Source organism: Spodoptera frugiperda, chromosome 7 (genome assembly GCF_023101765.2).
Source record: "Spodoptera frugiperda isolate SF20-4 chromosome 7, AGI-APGP_CSIRO_Sfru_2.0, whole genome shotgun sequence".
In the NCBI taxonomy this organism is placed as follows: Eukaryota; Metazoa; Arthropoda; class Insecta; order Lepidoptera; family Noctuidae; genus Spodoptera; species Spodoptera frugiperda.
In genome coordinates this window covers 4,023,567-4,044,133 of record NC_064218.1, presented here as the reverse complement: position 1 = coordinate 4,044,133, position 20,567 = coordinate 4,023,567, and the positions used below count along the sequence as shown (strand labels likewise).

Here is a 20,567-nt window from a genome sequence, read left to right as displayed (position 1 = left end):
TGTTACAATTTCTGATGGGTTTTTTATTACGTTGGCCTGTTGTAATCCGTTCATTGTACTGCGAGAGAGTTTTGTCAAATATTCGTGGTTTGCTGAAACGAACGAATGACGCTGTTTTTGTTTACGGGTTATCTATGTACTGAATGACTGTTATGGCTTCGCCGTCTACTGCTTATGTTTGAGAGTCAGCTGCTGTCACATTTTTTGCGTAAATATCTTGCTGTAAATAATTGGTTTTTTTAAAAAATCGTGGATTTTTTTTTGGATTTGGACACCATGAAAGGTTGAGGCATTACAATTAAAATGAGTTCTTCTTTAGTAAAATTCTCAATAAACTACGTTTTACAGCTTGTCTATCTAATTAAAAATCAAGCATTTGTGATAGCCGTGAGTGCACAATAGTTGCGACGGGCGCGCCACCTAGGGAGCGGGGCAGTAACGACACACCATTAACACACTGTTTATAGGCGTTTTAAACTCTACTTTAATTAAGTAAGTCGCTTATGTTACCTCGTGGGTTGTTGGTGATACAACGCTTGCTAGGACATACATTAGAGTTGTAAATGTTGAATCATTTGATTCTGCGAAAGAGAATTTTAAAGGCTCGTAAAATACATTAACTACAGCAACTACTACAAATACAGGGACTTTTGCGAGTTCTATATCTTTTTCTACTACATTTGCATTGTTAATATTTTCCTTATCAAACAGGTAGGATCTACACACTATTTCGTAGGTAGTAGTAAAGTCTTGTCGACCCGTTATCTCAACAAAACCATTTAACCCTCTTCTTAGAAAAGTTTTACAACGTATGTGGGAAGATAAGCCGCTGATTGATTCCACGTTTAGTTTCATAAAGTTCAAACAAATCTATAGAAACAGAGTATTAATAAAAATCATACTAATGAGAAAGGGACATTAAGAGCTAAAATACTCGTATAAACATAGTTTACGACAATCCATCTTCAACATTTAAACTATTTGAAACATCTCCATGCAAAAATAAAACTCGATCATCAATATTAATTTTTATAGCACCACCAACTAGTAAAACATATTTATTTTCTTATTCTAAAATACCTTTAATCTTAGCTAGGCTTAAATCTGCTCTTAACCCGCTAGTGTTTACACTTTCGGTAAATATTGAAGATGAAATTACTGAATTAATAGATGTTGCTCCGATCAGACATATGTTTGCTGAGTGGTCGAATCATTACTATCATGTTTGTTTTATCATGCTTCATGGGATTCCCAAAATCCCATTGACATCTTTCCTTACAACAATAACACTTCTACGATTTCTCTTCTATTTGTATAGTTACGTACACATATGTAATTTTAGCTGTAGGTTTTGATTGTGGGGTAAATAAAGCAACTTCATTATAATAATATTTCTCTATCGTAAAATCTTTCAAATTAAGATTTGCTTCGATTTTCATTTGCTCCTTTTATTCTGAACTTGTTTCTTTTTTGAGTTCCATAATAGTTTGAGTTTCCCATATCGTGGCTAGTTTTTGCAATATTGGTACCATAGCATATTCGTAATTGGTCACAAATTCACAACCATTTTCTGCATTCTAACCGTCAATTTATTTTGCAAACGTAATGACCCTTGATCACGTTACATTTAGCCGAGTGCACCCGAACATTGAGCTATCATGGGCTTAATTATACTTACCACAAGGGGAGATTGGGGTAATTTGGAACTATCGACTATCACGTGTTAATTAAAATTGAACGACGATAAATCTTCACCCCGTGCGAAACGACGAGTGTTAGCAGAGGGCAATTATAGGTGATGCGTCTATTATCTGAGGGCAGTTTCAATACCTATTGTATTCATTCGGCAATTATTGGTTCTAATGTAGCCTGATTTTGTTTAAAAGAAAATTCTCCAAAGCTCTATAAAATCTGTTATTGTAAAAATGGGAATACTCATAAAGTTTTACGAAGTCTTATCTCCAAACTGTAATTACACGGTCAGGATTGGGTCTACTGATAAAGAAATTACTTGATGGCACGGTACTTACCTACGGACGATTAGTCCGCACCCACTCAATACAATTGTATCAGTTATAAGAATGTTAATTACATAAGTCTTTTAAAAGTAGATTATCATAAAATTCGTCGTAAGTAAATATTTGTTTTAGTGAATCATTCAAGTTTTATATTTAACTTGTCTGTTCCTCGTGGAGCCTGCGCTAAAGTTAGCCCAGACAGCCTCGGGTCAATAGGCCTATGTCAGAGGGCGATTTATGAACGTACTCGCATTATTATAGTCGAGTAAGCTTGATCTCAAAGTCACAGGTTTAATTATAGAAAGTGTTAAGATTCTAGTTCAATGCAATGTAGACATAGGGTATTTAAAGATCATGGTGAATTGTTGGGTCTACACGTGACTCACGAGTATTTACACAAAAAAGTTAAAACAACTTTTATTTTAAGTCGAACATTTGTATGTGATTACGAGGGAATTTGGCGTATCCATTTTAGTGTAATTGCTTTGTACTAGATCTTTATTGTACATCTTTCATCGGTTCCCATTGAATAAAGAGTATTTGTGCCCGGCCGGGCTTTTGTTTCACAGTTTCACAGAATATTACCATCGTGCCCAATAATGCCCCGTATCTATTGACTTCCCTTCTGATAATAAAGATTCTTCGGTTCCATTGTTTGCGCCACAAAAATAATATTTTAATCGTTATTTAAATTTTTTGTGAGTACCCAGTCGACCCGTTCTATTGTAATTTTTATTGCAGTTAATATTATTTTTGGGGGAGGAAGTTTAGTGATAGTGAATCATATTCGAGAATTGTTTGTTCTTGTATTCAAATTGTTCTATTGCTTTTTTTTCTAAATCAGGTAGATGGACGTACAATTAACTAAGGGCTAAGCATTAAAATGAAAGTTAAGCCCGGCTTTAAAGTAATAAACCGATAAATCTTCTAGAAATGCCAGGAAAAAATCACACGTTTACTAACAAATGGCGTAAAATATAAAATGTTCTGCAGAATATATCTTAAAATACCTCAAGGAAAAGTCAAACGCAGTACGTTCAAAGGTTATGGTGTTCGATCCCATAAGGGATGGTGTGACGTCATTGGATTTTTTTGGCGTCTACTCACTGGATTCCCAAAATAACGGCACCGCCGGTGGGGCATTCCACAGTGAAGTTATTGGATGTATGGCAATTTACACAAACCTGCACGTTTTGTCACGTATTGTGTGTAACTGTGGTTGGACCACTACAATAGATACGCATGTGTGTGTTTACAACATGAAAATGCTTAGAAAGATGAAAGATAGTTGATATAATTAGGTGTTAGTGTAACAAAATGTCCTTTAGACATTTGATGGCTTAAACAGATAGACCCATATAGATCAATACTCGTACTATGCCAGTATATATATCTTTATTTATTGTAGTTATGTCGTTAGGACTAATTTAGGAATTATACCAAACTTAGAATGCCTGAAATTCCAAAAGCGATAACATTCAAACACTATCTATGGGAACAAATACAACCTACATAACATAGAGGGTAGAACAAAATTTTCTGAGATCCCAAGGCAATTGTTAACCCGTTGGACGGCTCAATGGACCTGTCACAACATGGTTAAACCCGGCCAAAATCCACCCGTATCAATTCAAGTGCCCGTATGTCCAGATTCGCCCATTTCACCCCATATATAAAGATATCAATAACAAGATATACACCCTATGCGATTCTGTCACATTTCAATAGTAGGAATTTAATTGATTATTTGTGAAATGACGAAATAATTTTGTGTCGACTTTATTATGGGTCTCTGGGTCTATGGGACCCTTGTTCCGTTGTACAAATGTACAATTATTAAGTTCTGTTAATCGCCCGGGCGATTTCGTGTTTAGGGGAATTTAGATTTTGATATGGTTTCGTTAGTTGCAATTTATTTTGATACTTAATTTTGGATTTGACTGAGTTTGTGAAATAGATGTTTTGATGTTTGTTCTCAATATGGTGGTTGATGGTGATTTTGAATTGACATTAAAATCTAGGTTTTTTATATCGAAGTTATCACGTCTCAAATGCTGTCTCCTTATACAGAATAATGTATGCTTCTACCAATTGTTCTAGCAAAATATTGCATGGTATATTTAATAGAGGTGTCGATATTCATGAAAAAGTAAATACATAAGGGCTAGTGTTCACGTGATGCATGAATTATTCGTTCATTCCGTCTCGTATGTTCGTTTACGCTTTTAATGCGTGCTCGTGTGTCGTTGACTGTGGTGTTTATTGGTTTTCAATAGGTATAACCGATGGTAAATTACGATTCTGTTAACCTAAATGTTGTTTCAAAACATAAATACATATCTAAGAATCTCTTTGTACTTTTATATGTTGTTTTACTCACAATTCACGCACTAATTTAAAACAGTATCCTTCAATCATCAATGTATATTATAAAACAAGACATTCTCAGAATAGCCTTGCGCATTGTATCCACACGTTTGCTATTTATAATTACAACTTAAAAAATCTTGCTCGAAAAAGCTTATCTGTCTCGGTAGTTTACATAAATATAGTTTTTTTGTTAATAGCATTAGAGTTCATATTCGTTTGAATGTTATCATGTAGTTTCGGCTTAGTGAGCAGGTAGGAATTTTAAATTTCGTAGCGATCTCGTCTGGCGACAACCCCTGCGCCGCCAATGTCGATGGGGTGGAGCGGAGCAGTCTCGGTTGTCGTGCCGTCCCGTTCGCACCTCGGCGCTTCGTTTATCTCTGTCTCGCCTATTATTGTCATATCAAGATTCGAACATTGCATTTTGTTTCCAATTTTCAATTTAGTTTATATCGGATGTTGGCAAGAGCAAGACGTCTGGCGAGCGGCCATACCTCACCGTGCACGTGTTTATGTCGCGCGCTCGACTTACTAATATTTGACTTATTTGTGCGCGGGAAGTAATTGAATTATTTTGTGACTATCGTAGTTGAGTGTTTGGACTTTTGATAGCAGTTGTTGTTAAATGGATATCATGGATTTCTTCAATTCGTTCATGGAAGAGCACCATGGTCAGCACCAGGGCTCCAATGGGGAGGCTCCGAAGATGCCCAACTTTTTTGAGGTTGATAAGAAAAAGGTTTGCTAATTTTTTTTTATTTTGATTTTTTTTTTGATCGCTTATTTTTTGTTTATCTATGTTGACATAGTGTGTGCTTATTTGAGGTGTTTTTGCTGTTTTATTATGTAGTTATTTAGTTTGTTTACAATATTTATTAATTCATTATTTAGTAATAATTTTAATTAAGTTAATTTGTGTCTACCCACTGAAGAAAAAGTATCTGCCGAAGACGTTTAGTATTCATATGGGAAGTTCATTATAGTTTTATTAATTATGATTATACTAAAAGTCTCTAGGAGAATAATATTTGAACAAACATAGGTATTATTAATTTAAAATAAATACCATAATTAGGGGAAAGTGTTGATTAGTATTTACTATCAGCATCCTCCTTTTATCTATTAACTTCCTTTAATTTATTACTTATTATCATAATTCCACTAATTTTATATCATTTAGATATACAAGTTTACATGACTGAGTTTATTTTATCTAAAAATAATTATGTTATTTATACGAATAATCAAAGGCTTAATTATGTTTACAGATTTAAAGACTTTAATTACGAATACGAATGAAAACAATGACAGTTTATTTAATTAATTATGTATAATTATAATTAACAAACAACAATAATAATTAAACAGCAATTACTTTAATAAGTAATATTATAATACATAGAAATACAAAGTAAACAAATTGACTTACTTCCAATTCCAAACGACAATGTTGCCGCGAAATCACAATAACAAATCCGCCATTTTATTTTCGCATAAAATAATTCGAATTCCAATTTTAATAAATTCAAATATCGAAATGAAAATGGCCGAACGGGTTTGAATGGCTGACTTAAACAATATAAAATAAATTAGTCGTAAAATAGAAGAATGAAGCGTTAAAGATTTATATGAATATTAAAATCGCTTAATAAAAACTGGCGATCTGTTTAAAGGGACCTTTTTATGTGGAAGTTAATTATAGTTTTAATATAAAACGATACCGAATTATTAATAAGAAGCGGACGGATTAAAAAAAATGGATTCGATAGATATAAATTAATGTTATTTATGGGTCATTTAATAAAGTTTAATGTTGTGTCGTTTTGGATTAGTATTTTAGTATACCTACGGCAGATTTTGGTATTTGCTCTTTTACAATATATTTTAGTTGTTAGTTCTTGTGGGTTATTTCGGTATTTCGGTCTTTTTCGGTAAAAATAACACGGGGGTTGAAATCGCACTCGGTGTGTTGCAATACGCTCACCTCCTATTACTTGGGGCTTATAACATAACTGAACATTAGTGTTATATTGCATGTGGACCTTTTAGCTACTATTACAGGGTTCAAAAATTATTAAAAATATTTTTGGCAGCTATCATAAGTAAATAGGGATTAATGCACAACAATTTGGTTGGGTGGTCTCATTTCTGAGAAATTGATCTCAGCTTCCCATATGATTGTTTTTGATTATTTACCAATTATCATGTATGTGATCGAATTTAAACTGTGAAATAGTTCAGTTGTTTTTTCTTTACTTTTTTTTTTGTATGCTACTAGGCTACCAGCGCGCATGCAGCGTCCCATGATTTCACGCGCGTGTTATTTTTTTTTGTAGTAGCGTGAGTTGGAATCTTACAACTACCCTCAAGAACTGTGTGTGTAGAAGTTAAAGACATTGCACATCTATGACTGATTTAATAGAATACCTTTGTATTAGATAATTAAGTTATATTTAGTTTGTTATAATTCATGTCTTGTTTCAATGTTTAGTCTTATTCTAAAATAAGACAAAACAATAGACGTCGTTGTTATTTTTTTCAAGTATCTAAGTCGAGAGTATTCCGAATGTGGGCTAGGTCAGGCAATTGCCATTTTCAATAGAAATGTTATCGTAATACATTTAAATGTAAGCCAACCCAAAATTAGTATCAGAATGTAGGTCACTCTTACTCCCTATCTTATCAATGACAATGTAACCGATTGTGATGTCAGCGGGGGTGGTCAAACCCGCGCCCGCTCATTTTACGACGCGCCTACATTTTATGGCCGGATAATGCGTGAAACGTATCATTTTATAACGACAACATAATCTTAATGATCGGATTAAAACCTTACTTTATCCTCAATGATTTATCTCAATGTATCACTTAAATTTTATTGGTCTAACTTTAACTGCTACCTGCGAGTAATAGCGTCATGAAGTCAGATTATCCGGCGAGGAATATTCCAGTGAAATACATAGTGGGTCCTTATAGGTCGGTGGTAACAAAAGCCGGGTGTCATTTGTATTTATACGTAGAGAACGATTGTTGGGCTTGGTAAGAAATTAGCATGTGGTCGCTGAGCGGTGTGGTCATCCCCCCGCCCCGCAGCGCACTACTATGTTGGTGCAGGCGCTGTGGGCACGACACGCGAGGGTGTGCTGGTGACGCACACAGCCGCCTGAGAGCGTTGACCGAGCGTTTGTTACACCTGCAAATAAACTGGAGTCCATTCGCGGGACCAATAAATGCATGTTTCCATGTAGTGTATTCATTAACCACCTTATACGGTGAAAATCTTAGCTTTGTGCGCGCGTTAACATGCGATCTTTATGTCTGTGTGTTAATGTTGCACATACAAACACTGCACAATGTGCAACGCGTTTTATTATTTAGGTACAACGTTTGAATAATTTGTTTAAATAGAAATCATTGCGAGTTATCGCTGGGAATCGGAATGTTTAGTTATTGCTTATTGTGGATTGGTAATTTCGTAAGTAGAATAGAATCTATTTGATAATTTGTGACGAAGCGTCAACTGTCGTGTCGGTTATCAGCATACAGGAAATTGTTCTTTTATTTACGATGCGGGTTGTAAACTTCTAGTTTTTGCAACGACAAAGTACTTTATGATATTTTATCATTAAAATATTGTTTGCAATTGTATGTTATCAGTGTCTATTAGTAGAATACGCGAATCGATATAGTAAATAAGTAAATTAAATATGGGGAAACACGGAAAGGCTTTTAGATTAAAAGTATGATCTGAATATAACACAGTTCTATATTCGAAGCCGCTAAAAACCAATTACATAAATACATAATTATATGAGGACAAAACTAACAAAAAGATTATAAAATATATACTTTAAAGTAAATATTGGGAAGGCCAGGTACTTCAGTGTAGCTGAGGCCTTATACATTATGTATCTGAATGGATGCGTGTGCGCTTGTGTGCGTCACGCTCGCTAATGCCTCCGACACGCGTTGCCCGACGTTTAGCGTGTTTCCCTATGCGAGAGGTGAAAATACGGACGGAAATGCTAGAAAAATATATAAATATATGCATTGTATATGTTGGGACTTATTTACTTTGTGTTAAATGAAGGTATTTTCGTTACATCGGTGACGAGAAACAAGAAGAGAAAGTCAAAAAGGGATTTTATGTCTTTTGTGTAAGGTCCAAAATTATGTTATTGCATGTTGCCTATTAAATGTTATCTATGGATAGTTAGGAATACGATTTTCAAACCAATTTCCTTCAAGATAATTATAATGGTAAGAACACCCACTCATCACCATTTATCTTCTTATAAAATAATTTAAATATTCAAATACAATTTTTCACATCTTTATTATAACAGAAGTGACGGATACAATATCTATTGTATTGTGACAGAGAGAAATAAAGAAATAATGAAAAAAATAGTATCTAGAAGCCAAACAAAAGATAAAATTAAATACACGAGTAGGTAGGCAGCTGCCCAAACAGCCAAGGAAATCTTTCATCGCGCCCAAGTACAGAACTCTGTCAAAACAAAATGATTGCCAGTTCTGAAATCTCGTGTTATTCATTCAACCTACATGTTGGAAAAGTTCAATAAAACAATCCATTCTAATTTTCTGCTGAACATTTAATACATATTTAAATAAAAGAAGAGAACCGCCTTCAAATTTAATGTGCGAACCAAATTTTTTTTAAGTCCAATATTAGGTATACCTAAAACCTTCTCCTAAGTATGAAAAATATAGCCCAAGGGATTGAGTCTGTCAAATTGTACTAAGTTAATAAGTAAGCTAAAAATAAAGTAAAAGTTATATTGAGGTCTGTCTCAAATCGTGTCACATACAACAAAAAAAAAAAAAAGGAAAATACTGTTTGGTTTGATCGAGAACCGAATCCGGAACCGATTTGCAATCATGATCACATAGCCAACGATGCAAACAGAACTTTTTTGAGTTAAAAATATCGTTTAGTTAAACTACATATTTCATTTTAGTTTCTGGCTATGTTTCATAAGACTAAAGATAGACATGTTAATTAAAAATAGTCTACTTTTAAAATAGTCATTATAAAGAGAATAATGTTGGCACCACTCAATTTCGTTCTGTCAAACTTTCCGACATATTATTCTATCTCCCATTTCTTAAAGCATTTTCCAAATTGATCACTTATTTATTTTATTTCTTTCTTTTCGTCGTATTTTCTTTTCCATTTAAGGGTGTTATAGAAAGTCCAGCGCTGGGTTTAAATCGTCAATTTATCGGTCAAACTGATCTGAAAGAGCTCTATCCGTTTCCTATTTCAACATGTTTTCAGGATTCTTTCAATTTACTCTCTAATAAATCCTATTAGGTGTCAAGGAAATCCTTGCCAAAATACTGCGACATTTTTAATGAATCGTTTCCGTTTTTTGCTAGTTGTAACATCGATATAATCAAATATATTATCAAATAGCACTAACCATCTAATTTTGACAGTAAACTGTAAAAATAATCACGTCTCACGAATTTATTAATGCGACAACGTTATTAGAAAAATAAGATAATAATATTGGCACATAGTATTTCATCAATAGCGGTTTACACTCGACCGGTTCGGTTGTAACCGGCTAAAACCGGCGACAACCGGCTTAATCCCCGGTGGATAATTGCGGGTAGCAATACAAGGCTTTGCGAGCGAGCGGATTAATTTTCCCCGCCCTAGTTGGTCGCGCCCGCCCTAGTGACGCGATATTATTACCGTTTTTATTATTTTTGCGAATTCGTTTCTTTACATTAATCAATGATAACAGTAACATAATAAGTTTACTTTACTAAGATCTTTAGATGATATAATAACAATATCAATTTTACCAAAATACTTCGTAATTCCCGTCCAAAGTCCTGTTAAGTGAGTTCAGATAATATGTTACGTAATCCACATAAATCGTTGTCTACAAAATGATCTAATTTGGCACAGTTGGGAAAGTAATTCACACCCTCAGCATAGCCGGACGAGCAGCAACATATTTATTTACAATCGGCGGCTCCCCTATCATACGGTAGATATGTGGAACCCCAAAATGTTCATCTAATTGGAGATCAAAGAGAGGGCGTGTAATCGTGTACACTTTGTGTATACTCTATAGTTTAACGTACAAAGATGTATAAAGTATGGAAGCGACAATAGATTTCGTTCTTGCAATATACCAAATAGAAAAAAAATGATAGGTTCGTTACAAAATTAGTTCATCTATGTTTACAATCAATAACAAATTGCAAATAATGTATTTATACACTTTTCTAAATTCAACTAACACATTAATCTTCATTCCAAAATAAAAATGCGACGATGCAATATGTAGGAGAGCAGGCAATTAATCTTAATAACCGATTCATTTTGCAAAAATATCGCGACCGATTTCAATTTTGTTTGCCTTTGCAGTTGTCAATGTCGTTACTAAAATAGAACTGGCTGGGTTATAAATGTATGGGACAGTATGCGACGAGTTGTGAATGTATGGGACAGTATACAACGAGTTATAAATGTATGGGACAGTATGCGACGAGTTTTAAATGTACTTAAGGGACAGGATAGGACGAGTTGTGAATGTATGGGACAGTATACGACAAGTTGTGAATGTATGGGACAGTATAAGACGAGTTATAAATGTATGGAACAGTATGCGACGAGTTCTAAATGCAGTCATTCGTTCTGAATGTACTTATGGGACAGGATAGGACGAGTTGAACTTGTCGCTTCTAGTTTGCGACGATCTTTGTCCACATGCGTTGATGACCAGCAACGTGTATTGTTTTCGTCAATTAAGTGATTACTTGCCCGGAATAATTCCGCCGGGGAGTTATCCGAGTGTCCGGACATAAGCCGCTCACTATTATGTAGTTTTACGTACATTATGTATTGGCGCGCGGAATTAATTGCTTGAATGTACCTAATTCGTTGGGCTGGAAGATTGGTTTAGGTTTTAGTATGAAAGTAGGTTGGGTTTATTATATTTAGGATAACTTTGGCTGTAATTATACCGTAGATAAAAAGCAATAAGACAACAATCTTTGGTTAACTAAGACTTGTTAACACACGCCTACATGCAAATGACATATAAACAGTTTAACCATAATTAATATTCAATTAATTCAACAACCAAATCATTCACAGCACAATCAATGAAAACTTCACACCACAGAATAAGAACGCACCGTATACAACTCAACACTCTCACGAATTGATGTTTCAAAAGCATTAATAATTCATATCAACATCAATGTTGTATAAATTAATCTAATTGGTGGTAGATGTCGGGGTAATTACACACAGTGTGTACTATGTTACCTATCAATCTCTTGTAGTACCTTCACAAATGAGGAGTAATTTATGTGTAAACATTTGGGATGGGAATCACTTAGCACTTTCGTACTTGCTATCAAAAAGCGGACGCCGATTCGGTGATTCATTCGTAAAAGAACCAAGAGTTTAAAAAGGATTTTTGTAACACTAAATACTTATACATATGTATACTTAATGCTTGTTTAAATGGTCAGATTTGTGGATTTTATTTTTGTCGTTAAAAATCTATAGACTAAGAATATGAGTCAAGTATTTGAACGCCATAATCTTGCTCTGCATCAGAATTTATTACATTATGACATCAAATAAAAAAGAAAACAACAATAGATATTATATTTTAAACCCATATACTTGCCGAATTTAAACAACAAGTCACAATTCAAAGTAAATACAAACGGGATAGGTAAATACTAAGTTCTCGCTAATCCAAATTAGTACCAACAAAACAAGACATTGTCATTAAACTACATAAACTGTTACTATACATGGTTTAAATGAACAGTTATGTAAACAGTATCTGTTATATTTGAACCATAACGGTTCAGTTCAGTTCAGCTGGTTCAGTTCACCATCAGTGGTCCTCCATTAGGTCGGTGGTACACAGAGTACACTCTGATTTCGACACTAGACACTGAGCTATCAATTGAAGCATTGTTTTTGCGGCCAACGCCCTCTCCGCTACTTTGCCGTGTTTTACATATAATGCGTATGTTGAAACAAGGTATAGGCGATAGCGATTCGGTAAATTCTTACAATTTTGTACTAATTTTTCGATCTTCAAGAGTTACGTCTTTAATCTTCTTGGCAAATCGTATTATTTGGCAGAAGTTTCAAATTAAATTCGATAAGCGATTAATATAACTCTGTGATGAGATATTCTAGGTCAATATTACAAGCACATGTTAACTTTTTATTTGTATCAAAACTTCTCATCTTCAAAATAGAAAAGTCTTTAAGTCCTCAAACTGACCTAGGACCTAGCCAAGTATCAGATGATTACTTCACAACTTAAATTCACTCCAAATTTTACTCCTAAAAACATGTAAATCTATTGTCGCTACATCGCTTACTCCTACAACTTGTACCACATGCTCTCAGCGTTTGTTTACCTCATTACAGCTCCGGTTAAAAGTGTGCTACACACAATACAGTGGCGACACCTGCCGGCTCCTCGACAACTCTCTCTCACTTCATTATTCTATTGATTTCAGCTTTTGAAGTGGTGACTTTGTACTTGTTCGTCTGATATGCTTTCCTAGTAACATTGGAGTTTTGTATAAAACTGAACATTTTCTCTTTTTCATCAATCGTTTATTGATATTTGTTTCTCCAAATCTGAGTTTCACAAAAATAATATTATTTGTATAAAAAAAAATTCTCATGATATCATAAGATTCTCCGTAATACACAAAAGAAAAACCACAGTCATTTTGGTTTTCCATCACCAAATATGTACATCGAACAATTGAAGAATTCTCTTTGTAACAAAATCGCATGCGTTAAGTAATACGGGTTTTCCATAAAGCGATTTATCTTCAACAATAATTGTTAGCAATAGTTATCGTCTAGTTCGTGATTCATTCCACATTTTGTGGTTACATTGCCTCCATTTCATTACAGTTGCTTCAAATTGTTTGCTATCTAATACGTTTCTATCTAAATAGTTTTCTGTGGGAACATGATTGCATCTCACATGTGTCTCACGATCTCTTAGCTGTAATTCATTAATTATTGAGCTAATTTTCTCAATAACTAACATTTTATTATTGTTGGAAGTGTGTGGCGCATCTTTGTTGGAGTTGTTTGCGCAATCTTTGTTATGTTGTGTGATTGTTTCTACTTCATGTTCAATTGTTGATTCAACATATACATGGTTACTGCATCATAATCTTTTTTGAGTGTAGGATTAAGATAATCTACTTTATCGTATGAAGCTGCTACGTTTTGATTTGCATTTGATACTTCTTTATCAACCTCGCTTTAGTCTACATCCTCAACTTCATATTCTGCCTCCTTTACTACGCCTAGTGCGTGACTACAACAATCTACAGCAACGTACCATTTGACACTTATCAATACATTTTAATTTATTACAAACGGAAAACTGCGCCGCTTATAATTATAGCATTCGAGCGATAGGCAAGCGATCACTTCGTACTTAGAATATGGGTCGCATTATCGTCATAATGTGCGCGAATACACGAGCAGACATTACCATTTTAGTGCTTTAGCTGATTGCAATGAAACATTGTCATTGTTACCTTCGACGCAATGGAAAATCAATTTCCTTAGTAGATACATATACATATGTACCTACTTACCCAACGTACGATGGTTGCCTTTGAAGCCACGTAATAGCTACTCTGTTATGAATATTGTGATAAATTGTCACATTGTTATGTATGTAGCAGATCGACTAGTTAATGTCGAACTTGTTATTGAAGCAAATGATTGTCTAATGAAAATTACGGAAGACGATAAGTTAGATACAAGTATTGTAATTCACGATAAAAAAGAAACGCAATAGAATAAGGAAAAGGTAAAACGAAAATACTATAGCAAAAATTAACACGACAATAAATCGCAGACTGAAAACGCAACACCAATCTATTTGTTATTTAAAGAAAACACGAACAGACGTAGAAACAAGCCTAACCCCGGCCATATTGTATGCAAAGCAAAATTTATACAGTAATTTCTCCCGTAAACCATCAAGAGCAATAAGTATAAATCTCTTACATTACCATAAACGCTGTTACTATTATGTTTAGATACCCACCACGAGTTTATTTATAAACGCATCCTTCTTAAATATTGCACCTTTAAATTATTGCTTGCAATTTGAAATTGTCTCGCGGCACGGCGCGGGCGCATGGGCCATACGAGGTTGCGCCGGAGTCGAGTTCTCTCTAAAATGTTATTTAATGTGTCGACAAGTGCTAGTGTAAATTGTATTGAAATTCATGAGCAGACTGTATGATCGGTGGTTATGAAAACGGAACTGATGTGGATGGATGCTACGTTGACCTGTGTTGTGTTTTGAAGAAAGTTGCGTATGCGCATTGTCTGGTTCAAACTTGTTTGTTTGACATACCGGTACCTGACTTTCGATGTAGATAAGATAGTTCTTACTTGATTGGGAAGTAGTGTAGATAACACACGATGCTTTAAGCATTTAGTTTTCGCATTTCGATTCGCTATGTTCTATCTTTCCCCTTTCTAAATATGGGAACTATTAGTTTCAATTCGATTTTTGTCACTGATGCAATTATAGACTATTGAAGTCTTTAACTTTTCAATTGTGAAACCTAAAGGTTCTTTCCATTCCACTGTGGTGACTAATAGCTTCTTATAATATAATTTTAGTAATCAAATCTTGACAGTACTTCTGCCTTCTCCTTCGAAAGCAAACAGTCTTACTGTTATGAGTTTTATAAGCAATAAACATTTGTAAAATCTATCTTCGTACACAATAGTCTATCAGAGTGGACTTGCCAGTTGCCACGATGTCCGAATCGAATGTTTCCAACACAATTGCTGGTACATCTTGCAATATTTGTAGTGAATCATTCGAAATATCGATTTATATTATCCGATACATCAATGTCATAGGATTTGTGCAATGGAAATACAAATAAGTAGTGTTTTTAGAAAAATTTTAATTGCTAATGCAATTAGATACTAATTCCTAAACTGATTCGATAAATTGGATTTAGTTTTAGTTAAAAAATACAAGAACAATTAACGAAAAATCATAATCATGGTGTAAATTACCCAAAATCAGATTCAGAGATTAGAAAACACATCGTTCTATCAATTATTGTTCATAGATACCAATCAGAACAACCTTATAATCTAGATTGAAATAAATTAGTGATGTCGCCAAGCTTAAAACTTGTAGATTAAACCATCGATTTCATCGGCTTTACGACATAATAGTGCATGTTAAAGATTGATTTAAAATCACCTTGAGCTAGAGGCCATGTCGATAAAATATGTATGGGACTGCGATTGTTGGCGACATCGAGCGAACGACAGTGATTGGCGCTTATTGTATTACTATTGTATATAAGCGAAGCGATCGTAAATGTTTAGCAACATCTAATGCGTGCGATCGATTTGTTTACACGATTGTGATTTTATCGATATCGATAAAGTTGTTTTCCGTTTTTTTGTTAGCTTGACAGCTCTATTATGTTAGGGTTAGTTTCGTATGCATGTTATTGGACGAAATATAAAGGGATTTAACTAATTTCATCGAATATGACTTGGTGATGAAAGTCAAATGATATTATGATTCGATTTTGAAAGCGATCGCATCTTATTATTCAGATATTGGTACCCTATTTTCAAATCCCATAATATTTATTCATCGATGTTGTCACTCAGTATACAAAATATCGATATTGATCTGTTCACAATAATGTCGGCCTCGACTGCACTATTTATGATCTTCATTGTAATCGTAATTGTATTGTTTCGCAACTATAAAATCGCATGTTTTATGTTATTTATAACTTTGTCCCATTTTATTTATAAATTACAACATTTAATAAACATGTCGATTGTAATAAGTAAATTTTAAACCATTCTCTACAACCAGGAAACGTGTGATTTGCGTATGAATAAACACTATAAACACGTTACAACATTTTTGTGTGAACTTTTGGAACGGACTTATCACATAATGGACCTAAAATATTATGAAAAAATAATTCCTTTTTTAGGCCTCCGTGGCTACACGGTACAATGATAATGTTTACAAAATATTTATTTATTTATTCAAGCGGAAGGGGAGACTCGTAATTGGCACATCACAATAGAGATTACGGAGATTAGCCGGTTAGTTTTGTGATTCTAATATGGCCGCCGGTGGGCGACACTATCCCGGGCCCTGTTATGATAATATTCCCGTCATTTCATACAATAATTTGTACAGGAATTGTTCGAGTGGCCGTTGTAGTACCCTTATAACACTGTCAACGTCTGTTTTGCGATAATTGGAATGCATAATGTAGTGCCTGACCCATGAGAGTTACGACTTTCATACTATTTGACCCCATAGATTTACTCGGGACCACAGTCAAGATTTTATTCTTTGATGTTTTACTATCTGCTCTAGTATTAATAAAACTAGGTAAGATGGCCATAATCGATTTAGTATTCCGTGTCTAAAACTGTAAATGTATTTATGTATCGTTAGACACGTGTTACCCAGGTGTTGTTACATTAGTCGTGTCGGTGTCAATAGACGATCATAAGCGTTTGCGCGAGCGAGGGCTTGACTCTTAATAGCGGCAACAGGCGATCGGCTCTCGCATCAATCTTCTCGATCGTCACTGTCGACTCGGACTCGCCCCCCGCGATTAATCACCAGCCAGAACGTTTTCGATTAGCGCCGGATAGCACACACGGAATAAAAAAGCACGTTCCATTTATGAACGTTCAACGTACACCATTTGTTTTAGCGTTTGGTCCCGGTCAGATGTGTCCCGCGCTCGCAGGGTTAATAGCAATAAGCGATGGTAATTTTTGCAAGAATACAGTGCCTATCTTTAATGAGAATGTACAAAGGTGTTAGACGGAAACAGGAAGTGTCAAATGGCGTTTCGTTGTCTCTCCACGGCCCAGTTCTTCGTAGCGCTAAGTGCGTCGATGTAATTGCCCGGGCAATGCAAATAGCTCGGTGTTTGATCGCGTGTACCGCCGGCGCCGACATGTAGTCGAGCTATGGGACACTTTTGCCCGCTCTTCAATGTAAACCGGACGAGTTGCGCGTGATTGTTTAACGGGTTTCCCATTGTTTGACTATGATGTCAGGATCACGCTTTCGCGTTTGTCATATGGCGTTATTACGTTGATAATTGGTCAATACACGAGATTAGAATCGGATATTCCGTGTAACGTGGCACGATAAAATTGGATGTACAAATATACTGAACTGTGTCAATGACTGGTCTACCTCTTATCAAAACTCAAATCACAAAAAAAAAAAAGCTAAACTGCTTTTAATAGTTCCGAATCATGAACTAATAAAAACAGGAGCATCCAATGAGCAGCGGCGCTTATCATAAATACGCAATAATCAAAACAAAACCAGTAGGTATATTTATAATTACGTCCACATCTGACCAATCAAGCGCGTCGCATTATCTGCGGTAGTTTGTGATACGGCCGCATTATCAACGTTTAAATTACGGAGTGCATTTAAATGGCGGATATCGGGTAATTATATGGCAGACACGCCTTCTGCGGCGTAGGTTAGCCTTATCTGGAACCCCTGGGTTCCTGTATAATTAAATAAAAAAACATGATTGCGAATGTCAAACGATATAGCGAAATGACTGAGTAATCTCCTCATCTATATTCATTGAAGGACTTGACAGTTTTGCTTTTATAAATATCTATTGATATACACACTTCTACATGCGTCTGTATGTCTGTGTGTTTGCAATAGATATTAATTAAGCAGTTGGCATCGATGATTTCTCATGCAAAATGTGCAAATATTTATTTCTCTTGCTTGTATTAACAAAATGGTGTAACGAATGGATGTTATTTCATTTGTTATTTATAATTGGTATCTGGGAACTAGAAACTAACATGTAACATATTAATATTAATTGTACGTTTTTTTTAAGATTTTATGCTAGTTTCTCTCAACACACTATTGAAAAAACTGGGATTTTTCAAGGCATATGTCGAACTTCAGTAGCACAAGGCGTTACTAAGACAGAATTTCCAAAAACTTACGATAACAAAAATAAAAATTCAATTCTTGTATAAACTTACGAACAAATCTTCTATCTTCCACTTCAAACATTGTCAACACCTTTTTATAAATACAACTATAACAGAAACGGACTTTAATTACCTTAATTTAATAGTCAGTTGAACACCCATTATAGTATGAGAATCGAGTAAAGTGTAATGCAGTTTCTATGTTTCGTATAAAGGTATATCTAAGTATGCGGGCACACGTGGTCGCCTCGCATCGATGAACATCCGTAGCTTCCTATTTGGAATATTAATAACTTCATTATTACTAGTTTTATGACAAAATGCACTTTTTTTTCCTATAGTTTTAGTTGTACCCGCGTTTGTTTGTTATACATTACCTTAGCTGTTATGTTGTTTGTTTATATTTGCTGTGGATGACGTTGAACCATTCTTCTAATCATCCGTTATTTCTTCTTAGACTGCTTTTCCACCAGAGATGTGCTATGCTACATTGCTATGGAGGCTTCCACCAATCATATTCATTGGTACACATAGCTTAGTGGTGGAAATGGACTCAGCTAAGCTGTTTTTTATATGGAAAGATGCGTACTATGGGAGCGTGTGAATGATGACTTGATGATCACATATTCGAGCTCAACAGTTCTTATTCTAGTTAATCATTCGTTTTAATTCAGTATTGTTGTCTTCTTTGCACTATCAAGTATCCACAATAAATATACCTACTCAAAAACTCTTGATCTGTAATTATTCTTCTTCTGTCTTCACATTAGAAGGTGTCACCATTCAGCATGTTTGTATAAAAATGTACAAAGTATTAATGTAATGTTTCTTTATTTCCAGTTGTATGAGATCAGCGATGATCCACAAAGGAAGGAATTCCTGGATGACCTCTTCTCCTTCATGCAAAAGCGAGGTAAGTGCACTTCCCACATCATTCATTTTTAAGGCTACGGCTTGAGACGTAGCGGGAGCGATTAAAAAAAATTTAAATAGGGGACTAGAAATATGTCGATTTAAAAAACAGATATAATTTAAATACTGTAGCAAAATTGTCCCATAGATTATTATGAGAAAACTTTCTGGTTCTTAAATAGTATAATTTACCTATCTAATAACTTAATAGGAGATCTAATTTAAAGTTATACATGAACACAATTCTAATCACTTTTCAATTGTCCAAATCTTGCAAACTTTTAACTGAATTCTTCGTTAAGTAAAAACACGGTTTACTTACGTACGGTACATTAATGGAGAAAAGCTCTACTAGTTTCGAGTCACATAGGGACTCTTAATCATGAACTTCATTCTTCGTATAAAAATATTCAACACGGCACCCGCTGCACGCTACATGTTCATCTATGACCAAACCCCATAACATTTTGATTAATCCTTTGTACCGATTGATATTCATTGTAATTTATCAACTCTTAAATGCTTCATTCACGATCATTGATACCAATACAACAGCATAGTAAGACATTTCTTTTGGAACAATTAATTTAGAAACAGGGGTCAAGTTATTATGGTCGTTAGATACAAATCGGATATCAGTCATTTGGTCGTATAAGTGGTTTTATTGTGGAGATCTGTGATCCAGGGATAAGATCATGGGTGATGGACGAGTATCTGATCGTGGTACTATGAGATATTGATGGAAGTTAGTAATAAGATTTGAACGATTTCAATTTAGGAGGAGAATAATGAAATTAGTGTTTGATTGTGTTAATGTAGGAACTTTTACTAGGTATCTTGTAGCGATTAGAAATAACACAGATTTAATAGAACCTTTATACAAAACTGCGTATTTCTTAATATAAAATTGGCATCTGATTTCCACATGAAATACCATAGTCATGCAAAAGTTCTAATATCTATCGGGAAATGGAAAAGAAATACATGTGCCCTCTAGACAAAAAGTCCTAAATGTAGCCAAGTTACTTCTTCAACTGCTTAAAATAGTTGTAAACATTCTGATCCATATTGCTCGTATTTATTACTCTCTTTACATAAAAAAAAACTGTGGGAATTCGCCAAACGATACTTATCCGAAGATAGTCATTATATTTAAAATATCATAATAGAAATAATAATTAAGCGGGAGATCGCTC

General features: G+C 34.6%; 2 protein-coding genes across 9 annotated transcripts in view; one reads left to right on the top strand and one right to left on the bottom strand.

Annotated features, from left to right (window-relative positions):
• Positions 1 to 20,567, bottom strand: part of LOC118266055 (sorting nexin-2) — a 482,399-nt gene that overhangs the window by 51,452 nt on the left and 410,380 nt on the right. The window lies entirely within an intron of this gene.
• LOC118265859 (protein dead ringer) overlaps positions 1 to 20,567 on the top strand; it is a 112,151-nt gene that overhangs the window by 52,473 nt on the left and 39,111 nt on the right. For all 8 annotated transcript variants that reach the window (XM_050695016.1, XM_050695017.1, XM_050695015.1 and 5 more), the window contains one exon: positions 19,300 to 19,372. In XM_050695016.1, the coding sequence (XP_050550973.1) occupies positions 19,300 to 19,372 (73 nt within the window). The remainder of the gene's footprint in view (positions 1 to 19,299; positions 19,373 to 20,567) is intronic.